This window comes from Rhinatrema bivittatum, chromosome 8 (assembly GCF_901001135.1).
Source record: "Rhinatrema bivittatum chromosome 8, aRhiBiv1.1, whole genome shotgun sequence".
Classification (NCBI taxonomy): domain Eukaryota; kingdom Metazoa; phylum Chordata; class Amphibia; order Gymnophiona; family Rhinatrematidae; genus Rhinatrema; species Rhinatrema bivittatum.
In genome coordinates, this window is record NC_042622.1 from 267,251,819 (window position 1) to 267,272,423 (window position 20,605).

General features: G+C 46.3%; 1 protein-coding gene across 1 annotated transcript in view; it reads left to right on the plus strand.

Annotated features, from left to right (window-relative positions):
* The first annotated feature begins 6,287 nt into the window (after nucleotides 1-6,287).
* The window catches only part of PRR22 (proline rich 22), a 59,191-nt gene continuing 44,873 nt past the window's right edge, over nucleotides 6,288-20,605 (plus strand). The window contains exon 1 of the mRNA XM_029614945.1: nucleotides 6,288-6,415. Within this exon, the coding sequence (XP_029470805.1) occupies nucleotides 6,352-6,415 (64 nt within the window). The 5' untranslated portion in view covers nucleotides 6,288-6,351. The remainder of the gene's footprint in view (nucleotides 6,416-20,605) is intronic.

Consider the following 20,605-nt stretch of genomic DNA (forward strand, 5'->3'; position numbering starts at 1 on the left):
TCCCAATTCAGCTATCACCTCATGGCAAAACATCACTGAAATGATAGCCAACGAATTATGCCCACTGTCAAAAAAAATTATAAACCCCTCCCATAAAAATAAGCAACCGTGGTTCTCAAACGAACTCCGCACTCAGAAGCAAAATCTAAGACGGAAAGAAAAAGAATGGAGGAAGAACTCTAATCCCCTCACTCTTTCTATATACAAAACTACTCTCCACCAGTACAGATCAGCAACACTTCGAACAAAAAGAGATTTCTATGCTCACCGCATCCACGATATGCTGTATGATGCGAGGGCCCTCTTCTCCTATGTTTCGGAACTTACCAAAACGGCTCTTCCTAATATCCCTGACGATACAGCTCAATCAAAGGCCAATGACCTGGCCTTATTCTTTCAAAATAAAATCACCAATACCCTGGCCAGATTACCTGTCAACACAAATCCTCCTCTTCCGGACACAGTTCTCCTACCAAACTCAGACATAAGATTGGACTCCTTTGATTCGACCCACACTTTAGAGGTAGAATCGCTGATAAAAAGAATGAAACCTTCGACCCACCCGCTGGACCAAATACCTTCCAAGATACTGATTCTCATTCCAGAATACATATCCAAATATCTAGCTGATATCATGAATTGTTCCCTTACACAAGGAACATTCCCGGACGCGCTCAAATTGGCCACGCTCAAACCCATACTCAAAAAATCCAACCTGGACCCGGAAGACCTCAACAATTACCGTCCCATATCAAATCTCCCATTTGTATCTAAGATCATGGAGAAAATTGTAAATAAGCAACTTTCAAATTACCTTGAAGACCACAATATACTTCACACGTCACAATATGGTTTCCGAAAAGAACACAATACGGAAACCCTCCTCACCTCCCTCCTGGATCAACTATATATTGGTTTTGATAAAGGACAGTCATTTCTCTTAGCTCTCCTCGACATCTCTGCGGCTTTTGATACGGTAAATCACAACATCCTCCTAAACCGACTCTCAGACATAGGAATTACAGGCTCAGCCCTCAGATGGTTCGAATCTTTCCTCAGTAATAGAGGCTATAAGGTAAAAATTAAAAACATGGAATCACCTCATACTAATGCTCCTTTTGGCGTCCCCCAGGGCTCCTCCCTATCACCCACCCTGTTTAATATCTACATTCTCCCCCTCTGCCACCTACTTTCAAACCTCAAACTCAAATTTTATATTTGTGCAGGTGACCTTCAAATTTTAATCCCTATATCCAAATCATTGGACTCAACACTCAGGTTATGGAACTCTCATCTACAAACTATAAACCACTACTTATCCAGCCTCAACCTTGTGCTCAACACTTCTAAAACCGAACTCTTACTAATTACTCCAGAAGGTAGTCCCATACTTCTCCAATCACAAAATATTCCACATATATCACACGCCAGAGATCTTGGAGTCTTAATCGACAGTCACCTGAACCTAAAGCATTTTATAAAACACACTACTAAGGAGTGCTTTTACAAGTTACAAGTACTCAAAAAACTCAAACCGCTCCTATTCCACTACGATTTCAGATCCGTCCTCCAAGCCATTCTGTTCTCCAAGATCGACTATTGCAACTCCATCCTGCATGGTCTTCCAGCCTCTACCATTAAACCGCTCCAGCTGCTACAAAATGCAGCGGCAAGGATTTTGACAAATACCAATCGGAGAGAGCATATTTCTCCTATTCTAAAAGATCTCCACTGGCTCCCAGTAAACTTCCGGATCCTCCATAAATCTCTCACAATCATCCATAAAAATATCCACCATCAAACCCCGCTCGATCTGTCTTATCCTCTCAGACTGCACTCGACAGCCAGGCCTTTAAGGGATGCTTACAAGGGATCTTTACACGTTCCTACAATCAAATTAGTGCACCACGCAAACATCAGAGACCGGTCATTCTCTACCGCAGGCCCTTCCATGTGGAACGCCATGCCTCCGGACCTCAGACTGGAGACTTGTCTAACAACTTTTAAAAAGAAACTAAAGACATGGCTGTTGAGCCAAGCCTTCCCCACTACAAACTCCATTCCCTGATCTAGAATTGTACACCACACATCTTTCATGCATAATATCCATTAAAGAGAGGTTGGCCCCTTGCCCCCTCTTCTGTATATAGTATTTATTCTATTTTATTTCACTTTATATATTTATTGCTCCGTTCACCCCTTCTTTTTTTCCTACTCCAAGTTAAGGCTTCCTTGTTATAATGTAACTGTATGCTCCTTATCTCTTGTTGATTGGTTAATTTTATATTCTGCTTAGTTTCATTGTAAACCAAATTGATTTGATTTGTATCAAGAAAGTCGGTATATAAAAGCCTTAATAAATAAAATAACTAAATCTGCAACAGCTTTCTAAAGGTTTCTGATGCGTTCAAGCCTGCAGAGCTGAACAGGTAAAGAGTTGCACAGGACTGGGCCGGCGACTGAAAACGTCCGCTCCAAGTGTTCACAGGGGGATTTCTAATAATCCTCTTTGTGACAAGCACAGCAAGCCAGGCGGATTATAGACGTGCAGCATTTGGTTTATCCGGGGGATACAATCCATTTCCAGAAACTTAACGAACAGTAAGGCAGTCAGAGCTAGCTCGCTGATGAAAGACTTTGCCAGGGGCATAACATGAGAGGATCTGGATAGACAGACAGCCCTCATCAGCCAGGCACAGATTCATGGGGAAACAGGGCAAGCACAAGTCAAAGGAACTGCTAGGGGACCAGGGGCCCTTGAATAGAGTTTGGGGGCCACATCACAGACCTTCCCATAGCCTTCTAAAGCCAATAGCTATGAGAGGGGGGGTCCCTCAGTGAGGGCACGGACTTCTATTAATGTGTTGCAGTTACATTTTAATACATCTAAAATATCCAGCATTTCTGATCCATCCCTGATGAGGAACTGATGAGGGTTATCAGTATGGAACTGAAGCCTTGGATAATTTAGGCCTATTAGAGTGATAAAACTCTCTGCATTGTGCCTTTCACCATGTGAGGCGTCAGAGCTTCCCTTCAGTGGCCCAGTGGGAGGTGTACCATCCTGCTATCTTTTCTGTTTTTTCACTCAGACGTTTCTTCCGGCTCCTTTGGGCCTCCAGCTCAGTCAGAACGAGGGCTGGGCTCTGATGCCATGAGCCTTCACCTTTTTTCCTATTTTATAATCCACGTTCCCTAAACATACATAGGCTAATCATCTCAGCGACAGTCCTCAACCAGGGGCCATGCTAGGAAACTCTGCAGTCCTGGGTTCTGAATCCAGCCACCAGGTGTCACCTGTGACGCGTGACGCCCTGCGGCGCGGCCCTCTCACCTCTTCAGACGGACTCCAGCTGCTGGCTCCTCCTCGCTGGTGGCGGTGGGCTGCCAGCTCCGACCTCGGGTTCCCTCCTATGCCTCTGGCCCTGCCACGCTGCCCAGTGTTGCCGACCAAGATGTCCCTACTCGTCGGCCCTCTCCGCATGACCTGCAGAGAGACGCCGCCACCAGCGCCGCACCCCTTCCTAGGCACGAGCGCACAAGTGATTCTTTTAAAGGGCCCGAGGCGGGAACCTGGCTATGGACCCGGATGCTGACGTCAAACCCTTCAGCGTATAAAAGCTCAGGCCTCGCTCCATAGCGTTGCCTTTGCAACAGGTCTCCTCGTATTCTGAGTACTCGTTGCTATTCCTTGCATTGTCTCATCGTGTGTTCCTGATTTCCTGTGGTTCCCGGTAACTGTTCTCCTTGTTCCTGTTTCGTCTATGTGTTGGACTGACTCCTTGGACTTGACCTTCGCTACGCCTGACCATTCTTCAGCTTCTCTCCAGCCCCGGACCTCCGCTGCGCCTGACTATTCAGCTTCTCTCCAGCCCCGGACCTCCGCTACGCCTGACTACTCTTCAGCTTCTCTCCAGCCCCGGACCTCCGCTACGCCTGACTACTCTTCAGCTTCTCTCCAGCCCCGGACCTCTGCAATGCCTGACCACGCCTGCCTTCTCCGTGCCCTGACCACTGCCTTGCCTGACTATGTTTGCCTGCTCCATATCTTGACTATTGCTTGGACTGACTATACCTGCCTTCTCTGTGCCCTGACCTTCGCTTTGTATGACTACGCTACAGACTCTGCTTCGTCCAGAGTTCTTCGTTGCTTGCCACAACTACCATTCACAGCCGGCTCCAAATCCAGCCTGTCAGTGACACCTCTCCTCGCCTCTCCTCTGGACGTGGACTTTCAAGGCTCAGGCCTTCCTTTGCTCAGGTGCCTTCAGCTTCCTATTGTTCCTTTGGCACCTGAGCTCTTGTACTGAATCCAGTCCAGGATAGACCTACGCCATCTACCAACTGCTGTTTCTGGGATGTACAGCTACTCATCTCTCGCTGACTTCGAGGCCCATCTAAGTCCTGCCGGCCCCGGCACCCAAATGCTCAACCCGAGGGGAACAAGTGCTGGTATAGGTGAAGCTCCAGCGGCCTCTAGCTTCAGCCCACTCCACCTGCTGATGGTGGGGACCCGTAGGCCCTGGCCTATGGGTTGCGTCAAACCCACCTCAGCCCAAGGGTCCACCTCCGATGCAAAAATGACCATGACTCCCTCCCCCTCAGGGGCAGAGTGGGGGCTGTGAATACTTTCTCCTCAGCATCCCAGTTCCAGCCGATGCAGGCAGTGGAAGAACCTGACTCGGGGATCAAATCAGGGACCTTCTGCATGGCAGTGCACAGCATTTGCCACCTTAAGCACCGGGTCAGCCTGCAGTATACTGTCTAATAAGATATACCATCTAATGGCACTTCTTCCAACTGGTTTCCTATGCAGATGGGAGTCCCACAAGGGTTTGCATTATTGGTGCTACTATTTAACATCTATCTAGTGCCAATCTGTAAACTACTAAACGGCCTTTGTGACAGTTTCTGTTGTATGCCGATGACATACAGTTCTATATCCCTATAGGTCAATCTTGGTTGGAGACAACGACAATGATTTCACTTTGCTTAACCTATGTAAGACTTTGGCTCACCCACAATAAATTAGCTCTAAACCTAGCTAAAACTGAAATTGTGGATATTCAAAGCAGGGAAACCATCACGTTACCCCCTACGATTAAAGTCGAAAATGAAGAGAGTAGCATGCCTCATGCTGGAAATCTCAGGGTAATAACTGATGTAAAACTGTCTATAACCCTCAGATAAAATCTGTGTTTAGGGCTGGCACTGCAGTTATTATGCTGTATTAAAACCTGGCATTAACCCCGCTGACTTCTCTGCAGTTGTTCAGGCCCTAATTACACCTACTCTTGACTATTGCAATTCAACGTATCTAGGCATGCCGTTAACAACTATGAAGGCGCTCCAACTATCGCAGAATGCAGCTGCATGTCTAATTTCCAGCTTTCCTATTCAAATACAAGGGGTTGTACTAATGCATAAGCTTCTTGCCCTGGATGCTTTGCCATGGACCAACGCATTGCTCCAGATCTAAAATCCTTGCAGATCACTACACTCTTCTCAAAGAGGCCTAGATGTCCCTTCAGTGCATCATGCAAGACTTGAGGACCTAAGGGAGAGGGCTTTATCAGGTGCCGCCCCCATTCTTTTGAACCCTTTGCCCCAGGAGTTGTGTCTGATGGAGACCAGCAAGACATTCAAAAGCATGGCTAAGATGCTCTTTTTCAGACAAGTATTCTTTTAGGCTGATGACCTCGTGTGGTTAAAGCAAGCAGATGCAGTACGGGTGCTAGGGCGTTTTATTGTATGTTGTCCACTTTTGTTTGATGTTTACTTTTATGCGTCTTGGTTTGTACGCTGCCTAGGGCTTCAGTATGTGCCGCATATAAATAAATAAATAAGCTGTCAGAGTACCCCTTGCTGGCACAGTGGGAGGCATACCATCTAATGGGAGTCTGTCAGAGAGAGTACCGCCTGGTCATACAGTGGAAGTGTACCATCCCAGGGGAAGCTGTGAGTTAAAGCAACCCCTGAGGACACAAGTTGCCAGAGGGCAATCCATTTCAGAAGTCTCGTCCTAAAGTTTGCATGTACTTTTCCCCTAGCAACTTTCCTCCTATTGAGGGCCTTTGCATGTCATGGAAGAGCACATTAGTCAGGTGTCTGGGAAATTAAGAGAATGCTGAAGGAGAAAGGCGTAAAGAAGGATCAGCAAACAGATTATGGGGCTAAGCCCTCTTAACTTAGATCTTTGACCTCTTAAGAACTTCAAGAACCTTTCATTGTTCTCCAGAATTCTCTCCTGGGTAACCACAGAAAACAGAACCTTCCCGCAGCACAGCCTTCCTGAGGAGAACCGTCGTGCGGACCCTCGGACCAGCATGCACGCCTTCCCTTAGGACTAAAATGCAGCACAACATAAGCCCCTCACTCCAATCATTCGGCCTTCCTGAAACTCCTGTGCTGATAGGTAAGGGGAAGGCTTAGGTGTGAAGTAACGTGATCACTGTGTTAGTCCAGTTAAATCCATAGAAATAAAGGTCAAGCAAACAAGTTGCAGGCGAGAGCTTTTCATTGCAGCAACTCCCTACATTTGAGACTAGCTTTCCAGAACGATTTGAGCCCTTGCTCAGGTGGTTACAAAGTGTACTAAAGGTGACATGGACTGCACATCCCTGGAAGTTGCTGGATCTAATTTACTAAACCTTTCTTCCCCCCCCCCCCCCCCCCCCCCCCCAGTCTCTGTCTATGGGAAAAAATGTTCGGTAAATCATGTCCACAGTGAAAGGGCAGAGAGAGAGAAAATGGATCTGGGTTGGCTGTGCTCGATGACCTTCAAGCCATTATACCTGGTAAGGTTTATTTGTTGGCTTTAAGGTGGAATCTTAGGAGGTTGTGAGACCTTTTGAAGGACCAATGAGATATATGAGCTTTCCAGCACCACAGATCCCTTCTTCAAATGTCACTGTTGGGCTGTGAGGAATCTTTTTCTATCTGGAGGATAGTGTTCAATGGGAATGCCCACAAGAGAGGTCATTAAAGGTTGTCTGGTAGAAATTGGATTATCAGTTAGAGACAATGAACAGGAGCTCAGTCGATGAAGGTGTTGGAATTGCTGGGAATAGCCGTTCTAGTACTATGAGCAAAAGGTGTTAAGAGGTTCCCATAATGCACCAGGAATCCAATGTAAGGCCCAATACTTCCATTAAACAAACTAGGCAGTTGCCAAGAGTGCCAAGATTTTGGGGGACAACTAAAATCCAGCAAATGTGAGACCCAGAGGAATGCCGTACCAGGGCCCATGCCATCAAAGAAGGGAGCACTATGCTGGAGCCACTGCCTCACGTAGTTAAATTGGGGGGTGGGGGGGGTGAATGACCAAGGGTTTGCCTAGGCTACAAAATATGCTTGCACCGGCCCTGATCCAATGTCTTGGCTCAGTCCATAGTTTGTTAAATCTAACAAATGAAGGTATTACAGTTTTTGTATCCTTTCATGGAAGTTTTTGAAGTTGCCTTTAAGGACTAACACAGGTAAGTTAGAGATTGCATGCCCTGGCTGAGAGATACGCTGTCCAACAGTTGTGCTGGTATTAAGGTCATCCTGGTTTTGTGGGCCTTCCTACCTATTGCTTGTTGGCACATTCCTTGCACTGGATGTAATATACCACATTGCTTGATTTGCAGGTGAATGATCTTTTTCATAGAATGGAATGGGGCTGGTAATTTATGTGCATATTTATTTTCAGATTTCACATTTCTTTTTCTTACTTGATAGAGTTCCTCTTGTTTATTTATTTATTTAAAATATGTATTATCCGCACTCTCCAACAGTCAGAGCGGGTTCTAAACTTGTATATGCAGAAATAAATAAAAACAAACTCATCAGCAACAAAATAAAAGGACAGATAAAAACAGAAGCAAGTGCTTACAATTATCAATGTCTTAATCTGGAAATTTCTGCAGCCATAAGGCAAAGGCTTCCTTGAAGTAATGGGTTTTAAGAGCTTTCTTAAAAGCCCTAGGTTCTCTGATAGATTGTAAAGTCGAAGGTAGCGAGTTCCATAGCATTGGGCATGCAGTCGAGAAGGCCCTTTCTTTCTTTTCTTGTCATGAGTGGGAAGAGTGAATTCCTGGGCGGCAGCAGAGTTTCTACTACCTAGCTCGTGAAGCAAGGACTGGGTCCACGCCGGCAGCAGGCAGACATGACATAGGCTAGGACATTGTAAATGGGCTTCACCTGTACCATCTTCTTCCCCTGTAGGTTGATCCTTTGGGTTCTGAGGCTGGCAGCACTTAGGAGAATGTCTACGGCAAAGAAGAACGATCTGAGGGTTAGATCAGGCAGCAGTCCAGCAAGGCTAGTATCCAGGCAGACGTTCGAGGCCAGCAGTGGGTAGGCACAGTCGATATCCAGGCAGAGAGTCCAGGCAGATGATTGTCGGGCAAGGTCAGTATCCAGGCAGAGGTCCAAGTCGTCAATGGGAGGTCAATTGGAGAAGGATAGGGATGGAAGAGGGCCAAACAGGAAGGACGGGTACAAGGAGACCTGGAACAAGGCAAGGCAGGAAACAGAAACGAAGCAATGAACACCAGCTGAGATGCTGGAGGACATGTTGCTGAGGCACCTGAAGGCTTCCCAGATGGTATTGAAATTTCCTGCTGGTGGCCCTTTATGAGACTAAGGAGCACGCGTGGTGCCTAAGGAAAGGAGCACCTATGAGGGATGCAGATGTCTGTGGTGAGCATTGAGGTCAGGGCCCAGCTGTTGGTAAGGGTGCACCAGCCACGGGATGGGCACCAAGTTCAGCGAAGCGTTACATTTCTTCTAACGGTGTAATCTTGAAGGAAGAGACCTTGAATGCGTGTTGGTCAGACTTTCATTGTTGTAGCAATCCAAGGAGATTAAACATTATACAAGAGATTATGAATAATGATGGCCATTTTGTACTGGAAACGCCAGTAAATTGGAAGCCAGTGTAGTGAAAACAGCACCATGAAAGGATGATAATCTCAGACTTATCATTATTTAATGTTAGCCCATTTTGCCAAAGCCAGCAGCGGATGGTAGACAGACACAGAGATGTGAACTGGGTTGTCAGTTCCCATGAAAATTTCAAGGGGAACAGAAACTGAATATCATCGATGTACAATTTATAATGGACCCAAAGGCCCACTAACAGTCAGCATAGAGGTGTTTTATATACATTAAAGAGAGCTGCTGATAGAGCTGAACTGTTGCGTCAGAGGTGGACCCTTGGGCCGAGGTGGGGTTGACGCAACCCGTAGGCAAGGACCTACAGGTCCCCACCATCAGCAGGTGGAGTGGGTTGATAGGCAGAGGCCGCTGGAGCTTCATCTATACCAGCCCTCGTTCCCCGCGGGTTGAGCCTTTGGGTGCCAGAGCCACAGGACTTAGGTGGGCCCCGAGGTAGTAAGAGAAGCTGGTTCACCCAGAGACAGCAGGTGAGGAATGGATTATTCCTACTCTGGACTGGGTAAGGTTCTGGAAACGTGGGCACCAATGAGACAAAGGCAGACTGAGGGCGCCCAAGCAAAGATAGGCCGAAGCCTAGTAAGTCCACGTCCAGGGAGTAGGCAGAAGAGGCATCCAATAGTAGGCTTGAGTCAGGGCTGGCGGCAATCCAGGGGATGGGGCAAGCAATGCTGAGGTCTGATCACGGAGATAGTCAGTAATGTAGTCAATCAAAGCTGAGGACAAATCGCGGAGAAGGCAATAGCGTAGTCGGACGAAGCGGTGGTCTAGGTTTGGAGATAGGCACTAGCGTAGTCAGCAAAGCAGAGGTCTGGGTCTGGAGATAGGCAGTAGCGTAGTCGGGCGAAGCGGAGGTCTGGGTCTGGAGTTAGGCTGAAGCGTAGTCAGGCAAAGCGAGGTAAAAGTCCGTGTAAATCCAAAGCATAAGCAGGGCAGGAACAAGGAACACAGGAACCAGGATTGATGAGGAGTAGAAACGAATCTCTAGTAGCAACAGGTTCCTGCCGCAGTCCCTTCATAATTGTGATGTGATATATTTTTGAACGTTGGTATATAAAAACAAACAAACAAATAAATAAATAAGGATCAGTGATTAGCATGCACGTGCCTAGGGAGGGGCGCGGCGTGAGTGGTGGCGTCTCTCCACGGGCCACGTGGAGAGGCCTGACGAGTAGTGGCATCAGGACCAGGAATGCTGGAAGCTGCAGCGGGGCTGGAGGCACCGGGGGAGGTCCGAGGACGGAGCTGGTGGCCCACGCCACCAGCGAGGAGGAACAAGAGGCTAGAGTCCTTAAGAAAAGGTGAGAGGGCCGTGCTGCGGGTCTGCCGCGGCCGGCACGTATAACAGTACTCCCCCCACCCCCCTCTTTATGCCCCCATCTTGGAGTTTGGGGTTCGCCCGGATGGGCACGATGATAATTCAGAAGGACAGTTTTGTCCAGGATGTTCTGAACTGGTTCCCACGAATTTTCTTCAGGTCCGTAACCCTCCCAAGAAAGGAGGTATTCCCACCGGCAGCCCCTATGGCGGACGTCAAGGACTTCATGTACTTTGTACATTGTATCAGTTTCCACCACAAGTGGAGGTAGTTCAGGAGTCTTCCAGGCAGGCCAGGATAGGACCACAGGTTTTAAAAGCGATACATGGAATGTATTATGTATTCCCAGTGTAGGAGGTAGCCGACTCTGATATGTAATGGGTCCAATGCATTGGGTGACCATAAAAGGTCACCCAACGCATTGGGATGGTATTCAAAGTCGGATATACCGAGTACTTAACCAGACTTTCTGGGCAGGGTGGAATTCAGGAGCAAAGCGTCGGTGACTGTCAGCAGTTCTCTTGGCCCAGGAAGCGGCTTGACGTAAGCGAAGATTTGTCTGCTCCCATAACGTCTTAAGGGCATCAGCGATAGCCTGTGCCGCAGGGGATGGCACTGATAGAAGTATGGGCAGCGGTGGTCGTGGTGTTTTCCATAGACAATAGAGAACGGAGATGTGCCTGTAGCAGTGGCAATGTGGGAAGTGTGAGAAAACTCCGCCCATGATAGAAGTTCGGACCAATTGTCTTGGCAGTCATTGATGTAAGTGCGCAGGAAGACCTTCAGAGAGCGATTCATTCGCTCGGCTTGTCCGTTAACTAATATTAATATTAATTTTCGGCAAAGAGCACGCCAATATCTAGCAACGAACTGTGGACCTCTGTCTGAGATAATGTCCTTTGGTAGTCCATGCAGTCTAAAAATATGATGGAAAAATAGGCATGCCAGTTCTGGAGCAGATGGTAGGCCCGGTAAGGGAGCAGATGGTAGGCCCGGTAAGGGACGAAATGGGCCATTTATGAAAATCAGTCTTTGGTTACCCATATTACGATATGACCCTTTGATGGAGGCAAATCCACAATGAAATCCTTAGAAAGGTGGGTCCACGGTTCTTTGGGAGCTGGAAGCGGCTGTAGAAGACCCCCAAGGTCGACCGACCGGGGATTTTTGCTGTGCATAGATATTACAGGATTCGACATATGCTTTAGCGTCGGAGACCATAGTAGGAGGCCACCAGAAGAACTGCTGGTGCAGTGCCAAGGTCCGTGCTCATCCTGGATGACCAGCAAATTTGGAATCATGTGCCCAGCGGAGGACTCTTTCTCGGAGTCATCGGGGCACAACCGTCTTCCCAGCAGGAACTGGGTGCGTAGCAGATAAACAAATACAGGATGGATCTATGATGTGGCTAGGCTCTTCCGGGGTGTCTTCAGGCTCGAAGGATCATGATAGGGCATCTGCCCAGAGATTTTTATTGGCTGGGTGATAACAACGCTCAAAATTGAATCTGGAAAAGAACAGAGCCCATCAAGCTTGACGGGCATTGAGACATTGGGCTTGGCTCAGATGTTCCAGATTCTTATGATCGGTGAACACAGTACATTTGTGTTGTGTGCCCTCTAGCCACGGGTGCCATTCTTCGAGAGCCAATTTTATGGCAAGTATCTCACGATCTACTATGCTGTAATTTTGCTCCGCAGATGAAATTTTATGGGAGTAGAAGGAGTACGGGACGTTGACTCAGGACCGCCCCAGCCTCCGGAGTCCAATTTTGCGTATCTCGCCCTTTGCAAGTTAAGGCCTTCAAAGGAGCAGCCAGAGTCGAGTAATGTGGGATGAAGTGATGATAGTAGTTAAGGAATCCCAGGAAACCTGGAGAGCTTTAAGGCCCACGGGCTGGGGCTAATCCTGGATTCCCTTTAACTTAGCTGGGTCCATGGAGAACCCTCGTTGGGAAATAATATAACTGAGGAAAGGCAGGCTGGTTTTCTCAAACAAGCATTTGTCCAATTTTGCAAACAGGTGGTTCTCGCGAAGGCATTGGAGAACGGTATGGACATCAGTGCGGTGGGTGTCCAGGTCTTTAGAAAAGACAAGGATATCGTCCAAGTAAGCTACTACTTTGGTATACAGCAAATCTCTAAAAATTTCGTTCATCATTTGTTGGAATACTGCGGGCGCGTTACAGAGGCCAAAGGGCATCACCAGGTATACGTAGTGCCCGTCCCGGGTGTTAAAGGCGGTCTTCCAGATGTCATCGGGACGGACTCATACAAGGTTATATGCACCGCGTAGATCCAGCTTTGTAAATATGGATGCTCCCTGAAGACAATCAAATAGTTCGGAGATTAGTGGCAAGGGAAACTTGTCCTTACGAGTGATGGCGTTTAGGCCGTGGTAGTCAATACATGGCCTAAGTGACCCATCTTTCTTGGTCACAAAAAAGAATCCCACCCCGGCAGGAGAAGTAGATGAATCCCTTTGCAAGGTTTTCTTGGATGTACTCCGTCATGGCCCTTGTCTCGGGCTGAGACAGAGGGTAGGTACGTCCTCGAGGAGGTGTGGTCCCTGGAAGGAGATCAATAGGGCAATCAACCCCCAAAGAGGTGGAAGAAGGTCTGCTTTTTGCTTGGAGAACACGTCCTCGAAGTCTGAGTAGGGGGAAGGTATGCCAGAGGAAGTGACAGCCAAAGGAACTATGGATGGAGGTGCCACTTTCTGAAGACAAGACTGGTGGCAGGCGGGACCCCACTCCACCAGTTGCAACGAACCCCAATTAAACTGGGGAGAGTGCTTCTGTAGCCAAGGGACTCCAAGAACTACCGGGTAGATGGATTTCTCCAACACTAACAGTTCGAGTTCCTCGGTGTGTAGAGCACCGGTGCACAACTGGACGGGTTCAGTAGTCAGAGAAGTTCGACCAGGTAATGGCTCTCCATAAATTGATGAGATGCAAAAGGAGGTCTCGAGTGAATGGGTCTTTATACCCAGGAGCTGGACAAGGTCCTTGATAATAAAATTACCTCCTGCTCCGGAATCTACTAGAGCAAGCACAGGAAAGGACCGGGAGTCCCAGATCAAGGTAATTGGTACAGATAGCTGGGAGGCCAGAGAGTTTGCGCCCAAGTTCAGGACCCCTATTGAACTCGGGCCAGGAAGTTTCCCGGACGGATAGAACAAGTCTGTAGATGGTGGCCATGTGCTCCGCAATACAGACACAGATCTGTTTGTCTCCGCCGGAGGCGCTCTTCCGGTGTTAGCCGCCCACGACCCAACTGCATAGGTTCTTTCATCTTAGCTGCCATAATGTCTCTGCTTGGAGCAGGGTTGGTGGTCGGTGGTGAACGGGACCGAACCCGAGAAGGCTTCTTGGACATCCGACTCTCCCGGTGACGCTCTTGGAGACGGTGGTCAATTTGGCCTGTCAAGTCTATAAGGTCTTTAAGAGAGGAAGGGAGCTCCCTTGCAGCCAGCTCATCCTTCAGCTGTGAGGAAAGTCCATCCAAGTAAATAGCTCGTAGGCAGTCTTCCTGCCAGGCAAGCTCCGAAGCCAAAGTCTGAAACTCGATGGTATAGTCGAAGAGACTTCTTTGTCCTTGGCAGAGGTGTAGTAGGCTGTTGCTTGCCACGGCATGCCGCCCAGGATCATCGAGGGTCCGTCAAAACACAGTCACAAACTGAGACATTTCCTTCAACAAGGAATCTGAGCATTCCCACAGGGGGGAAGTCCAAGCCAGCGCCTTCCCTTCGAGATGGGAAAGAATGAAGGTGACTTTGGTCTGCTCTTCCTAGAAGATGGAGGGCCGCAGGGTGAATTGCATATAGCATTGGTTAATGAACCCTCTGCAGAGTCTAGAGTCACTGTTGAAGCGTGTGGGTGCCAACAAGGCTCGAGGCATCGATGGAGATGGATATGAATGAGGAGGAGCCGGAGTAGAAGCTGGATTATTAGTAAGGGCATCAAGCCGGGCATGAAGGTGGTCCAGGGAAGAGGCCAATGCCTCAAGAAACTGCTGCTGTTCTTGTACCTTGGATGCCAGGCCTGGGATAGCCTGGAGGGCACGCAGCTCCAACGAGTCCATGGGCTTTGCAACCTGTTGCGTCGGAGGTGGACCCTTGGGCCGAGGTAGGGTTGACGTCGTCGGCAGGTGGAGTGGGCTGATAGGCAGAGGCCGCTGGAGCTTCACCTATACCAACCCTCGTTCCCCGCGGGATGAGCCTTTGAGTGCCAGGGCCAGCAGGACTTAGGTGGGCCTCGAGGTAGGATAGTAAGAGAAGCTGGTTCAGCCCAGAGACAGCAGGTGAGGGATGGATTAGTCCTACTCTGGACTGGGTAAGGTTCTGGAAACGTGGGTGCCAATGAGACAAAGGCAGACTGAGGGCACCCAAGCAAAGATAGGCCGAAGCCTAGTAAGTCCACGTCCAGGGAGTAGGCAGAAGAGGCATCCAATAGTAGGCTTGAGTCAGGGCTGGCGGCAATCCAGGGGCTGTGGCAAGCAATGCTGAGGTCTGATCACAGAGATAGTCAGTAGTGTAGTCAATCAAAGCTGAGGTCAAATCGCAGAGAAGGCAATAGCGTAGTCGGATGAAGCGGTGGTCTGGGTCTGGAGATAGGCTGAAGCATAGTCAGGCAAAGTGAGGTCAAAGTCCGTGTAATCAATCCAAAGCATAAGCAGGGCAGGAACAAGGAAAACAGGAACCAGGAATGATGAGGAGTAGAGACGAATCTCTAGCAGCAACTAGTACTCGGGTAGTGAGGAGACCTGTTGCAAAGGCAAAGCTATGGAGCAGGGCCTGAGCTTAAGTATTATGCAGAGGTTGACGTCATCATCCGGGGCCGCGGCCAGGTTCCCGCAGCGGTCCCTTCGTAAGGATCAGCGATGAGCACGCACGCACCTAGGGAGGGGCTTGGCGTGAGTGGTGGCATCTCTCCGCGGGCCACGTGGAGAGGCCCGACGAGTAGTGGCATCAAGACCGGGAATGCCAGAAGCTGCAGCGGGGCCAGAGGCACCGGGGGAGGCCCGAGGACGGAGTTGGCGGCCCACCGCCACCAGCGAGGAGGAACCAGAGGCCGGCATCCGTAAGAAAAGCTGAGAGGGCTGTGCTGCGGGTCTGCCGCAACCGGTACGTGTAACATGAACCATGGGGTACACTGGTGTGAATGCCAGGATGAAAGCTCTGAATTCACTCTAACCTGCTGGGAATGAATGATATGAAAGAAAAGAGGTGAACCAGGTAAGAATGGTACTGGAAATCCCAGGTGCGGAGAGATGGGAGAGCAGAATATTGGTCCTCTTGGTCCTGTAGCCTGGTAGTTAGCATAAAAACATGACAGCAGAAAAAGACCATATGGTCTATCTAGTCTGCCCATCCATACTAACTGCTCAGCCCTTCTATCCCTACCATTTCTTTTTCCTGATGAGTAAGTTTGGAGGTTGCTTCTAGATTGAGATAGCTGGTTCAGTGAATATGTTTCTCAGTTGGTCATCCGTGATAAGTATACGATGAAGATCCTCAAAAATGTCTTTGAATGGGTGGTAGTAACAAGAAGTATCTGATCTGTCTGCGTTTTCTGTTTTTTAAATCTTTATTCTGAAGCAAGTTTTCTCTGGGTGTTTGTATGAGAAACTATGAAAAGTAGGAGCGAACCATTAAGGAGGGAAGGAACCTAGAAATTTCATACACTGATTGTACAGACTTCTGAATTTGGGCATCGATGTCAGGATTCTATTGTTTTGTTCTTTACGTACTTTTTAAATTTTATTTTATGCTGTTGTTTTACAATTGTATTTATTGTATTTGTAGCTCACTTTAAGCATTCTTAATGAAATGCATGCAATAAATAAAATGGATTTGGCTGGATAATGTGTCTCTGCGGTCACTTTTCTTTTCCTGCTCCTTTACAAACCTCTCCTCATCTCTCGTCCATCTTGCATTGCTCTTCTTCCATTCTCTTTCTTATCTGGCGTTTTATTCAGTCTTCTTTCTTCCAGTTCCCCTTCTCTTCCTCTTGTTATGAATTTCTCTCTCATGCCCTTTACTTTTGTAACCCCTCTTCACCTAGTAGACTAAGTTAGGGGCCATGCAGTTCCCAAGGCTGCACAGTAACGTCCTGGACCTCTTCATCTATCTGCCATTCCACTCAGGAGCTTCTGGGATCCCGGGGTTCACTGGCGGAGACGAAGCCTTCGCCTCCAGGGCTCTTGGTGCATCAGTGGGGATTGGTATCGCAGTCGTTCGCTTTCACCCCAATCACAATCGCTGGTCAGCTTGTACTCCCTGGGAAAGGAGCTCTCAGGAGGAAGACTGCAGCTCAAAATACAGCAAGGAGTCAGCTGTGGGGTTCATCTAAAAAACAATTGTACTTCAGTTTGAAAATCAAAATCCAAGCTACTTGTAAAAATGTTTATTTTGGTGGAGACGTGATAAAAACTGCCCGACTGTGGCCGAGTTTCACCAGGCTTAAGTGGCTGCATCAGGGCTATAATAAAATCACATAATAAATATTAAAACATATGATCATAAGCCATCACCGTAGTGCCCAAGAATCCACACCAACACCTCAAAATCATAACAGTTTGCATCAAGAGAGATATAGCCCTCAGACATCAAAGCATTAAACACCTGAAGTAAGGGTGGAATCAATGCAACCTGAAAGACTTTATAAAACTTAGCGGTAAAGCCATCTAGTCCCGGGGATTTCCCTAGCTTCAGGCCCTGAATTACTTGATAAATTTCAGAGTGGGTAATTTCAGCATTTAAAAACTCACTCACTTCTTCCATGAGAGATGATATTTCCACCCTTTGCAAGGGTGGAAATAATCAACAATAATTTGAGCACCCCCAGGTCATTTGATGCATATAATTCTTCATAAAAGTGAGTAATGCGATTATGAATCTCACCCGCATCGTATAAAATCATCCCTATGGAATCCTTGATTCTAGTGACATGGGACCGGATGGTATGCATCCTAGGGTAATGAAGGAACTAAAAAATGAAATTTCTGATTTATTAGTTAAAATTTGTAACCTATCATTAAAATCATCCATTGTACCTGAGGACTGGAGAGTGGCCAATGTAACCCCAATATTTAAAAAGGGCTCCAGGGGCGATCCGGGAAACTATAGACCAGTGAGCCTGACTTCGGTGCCAGGAAAAAAAATAGTGGAAACTATTCTAAAGATCAAAATCATAGAGCATATAGAAAGACATGATTTAAGGGAACACAGTCAACATGGATTTACCCAAGGGAAGTCTTCCCTAACAAATCTTCATTTTTTTGAAGGGGTTAATAAACATGTGGATAAAGGTGAACCAGTAGATGTAGTGTATTTGGATTTTCAGAAGGCATTTGACAAAGTCCCTCATGAGAGGCTTCTAGGAAAACTAAAAAGTCATGGGATAGGAGGCGATGTCCTTTCGTGGATTACAAACTGGTTAAAACAAGACAGGAAGACAGGAAGAAGACAGGAAGATAGGATTAAATGGTCAATTTTCTCAGTGGAAAAGGGTAAACGGTGGAGTGCCTCGGAGATCTGTACTTGGACCGGTGCTTTTCAATAACCCTTGCTGTAGTTACACAATGTTAGGTTCCATATTAGGAGCTACCACCCAGGAAAAAGATCTAGGTGTCATAGTGGATAATTCTTTGAAATCGTCGGTTCAGTGTGCTGCAGCAGTCAAAAAAGCAAACAGAATGTTAGGAATTATTAGGAAGGGAATGGTTAATAAAACAGAAAATGTCATAATGCCTCTGTATTGCTCCATGGTGAGACCACACCTTGAATACTGTGTACAATTCTGGTCGCCTCATCTCAAAAAAGATATAGTTGCAATGGAGAAGGTACAGAGAAGGGCAACCTAAATAATAAAGGGGATGGAACAGCTCCCCTATGAGGAAAGGCTGAAGAGGTTAGGGCTGTTCAGCTTGGAGAAGAGACAGCTGAGGGGGGATATGATAGAGGTCTTTAAGATCATGAGAGGTCTTGAACAAGTAGATGTGAATCGGTTATTTACACTTTCGGATAATAGAAGGACCAGGGGGGCATTCCATGAAGTTAGCAAGTAGCACATTTAAGACTAATCAGAGAAAATTCTTTCTTTTTCACTCAATGCACAATAAAGCTCTGGAATTTGTTGCTAGAGGATGTGGTTAGTGCAGTTAGTGTAGCTGGGTTCAAAAAAGGTTTGTATAAGTTCTTGGAGGAGAAGTCCATTATTTATTTATTTATTTAAGGATTTTTATATACCGGGGTCCGTAAAAAACATCACCTCGGTTTACATTCAAACATTAATTCAGCATAGAGCTTTACAATATAACATAATAACTGTATGAATATAAGACCAAATATAACTTTGTAATCACATAAAGAAAATCAATATAAAAGTGTCTGTAGAAATATTCTGAAAGGTATATAATAGAACTCAGTTTATTGATAGAAGGCTTTTTTGAATAGCCAGGTTTTTAGGTTTTGTTTAAATTTTTTGTGGCAAATTTCCTGGCGTAATTCAGAGGGCATAGTATTCCATATTGTGGATCCAGCAATGGTGAAAGAACGTTCTTTTGTAGTCGATAGTTTGGTCAAATTAGGCGCTGGGATCTTCAGTTTCGCTAAATGTTGGAATCTAGTAGGGCAGATAGATGTTTTGAATTGTAATTGATCATTGAACCATTGCATTTCTCTGTTATGAACGGCTTTATGTATAAGTGTCATGGATTTATATACTATCCTGGAAGCCACAGGTAGCCAGTGCAATGACTGAAGTGCTGGAGTGATGTGCTCATGGCGTCTCGTGTCAGTGATGATGCGGGCAGCTGCATTTTGTAGCATTTGCAAAGGCTGGATTGTTGTTTTAGGTAGACCTAAAAGCAATGCATTGCAGTAATCAATTTTTGACAGAATCGTTGCTTGCAAGACTGTACGGAAATCATAATGGTATAAAAGGGGTTTAATGCGTTTTAGTGTGTGTAGCTTAAAGAATCCATTTTTAATCGTATCAGCGATGAATTTTTTGAAATTAAGATTGTTATCAATAATAACGCCAAGGCTACGTACTTGCTGAGACATTGTAGAGATGTGTTGTGAGAGGTTGGAGTTGTTCAGTATAGTATTATTTGGGGGTGATATAATCATAAGTTCAGTTTTATTAGTGTTGATAGCTAATTGGTTGTCCGTAAGAATTGATTTAATTTCTGATAATGCTGTATTCCAAAAGCTCAGGGCATTTGTAATTGAACTGGTAATAGGAATAATAATCTGTACGTCATCCGCATATATAAAATATTGAAGACCCAGTTTAGAGAGTAACCGGCATAGTGGTGTAAGGTAAACATTAAATAAAGTAGAGGAAAGAGAGGATCCTTGTGGGACTCCTTGAGAGAGATTTCTTGGTTTGGATTCACTTTGTCCACATTTAACACTGTAAGTTCTGTTGCTCAGAAAAGATTGGAACCATAGTAGTGCTGAGCCAGTAATGCCTATTTCAGAAAGGCGGTTTATAAGGATGTTGTGATTTACTGTGTCGAATGCAGCAGAAATATCAAGAAGAGCGATAAGATATGGTTTTCCAGTATCAAAAGCTTTTAGTAACATCTCTGAGAGAGATATTAATAGAGTTTCAGTGCTGTGATACTTTCTAAACCCATATTGGGATGGGAAGAGTAGATGATGTTCATCTAGATAATCAGTTAGTTGTTTGTTGATGATTCTTTCCATTACTTTTGAAAGGAAGGAAGGTTAGAAACTGGGCGAAAGTTTGCTGGATCAGATGAGTCTAGGTTTGCTTTTTTAATGTAGGCGTTATTATAGCATGTTTGAGTAAAGAAGGAACAATGCCTGAGGTGATGGATTTGTTAAGAATCTTTGCAATCGGTTTAGCTATAGTTGTACGTATTGCAAGGAGAATCTTAGTAGGCATGATGTCTGTGGGGTGGAAAGCTGGTTTTATTTTCTTTAAAATTGATTCGACTTCAATACCAGTAGTAATTTCTAGATTGACAAGCTTTGTTTCAGCTTTATTTTGAGTGGCTGATGTAGTTTGATTAGAGTGTGAAGTAGCAGTATGATCAGTAGGATTGTTAATGTAGGAGGAGTTAATATTAGTGTTTGAATTCAATGTAATTTGTGACTTACATCGCATTATTATTGATTGTATTTTGTTATAAAAATACGTAGCTAGTTCCTCACATTTTGAGTCCTCGTCATTGTTTGTGATAGCAATAGCTGGTGCAGTAATAAGACTTTTGACATATTGGAAGAGTGCTTGAGGGTTGAATTGATATTGATGGATTCTCGCCGTGTAGAAATCCTTCTTTGTTTTATCGGTGTTTTGGCGATAATGGCTAT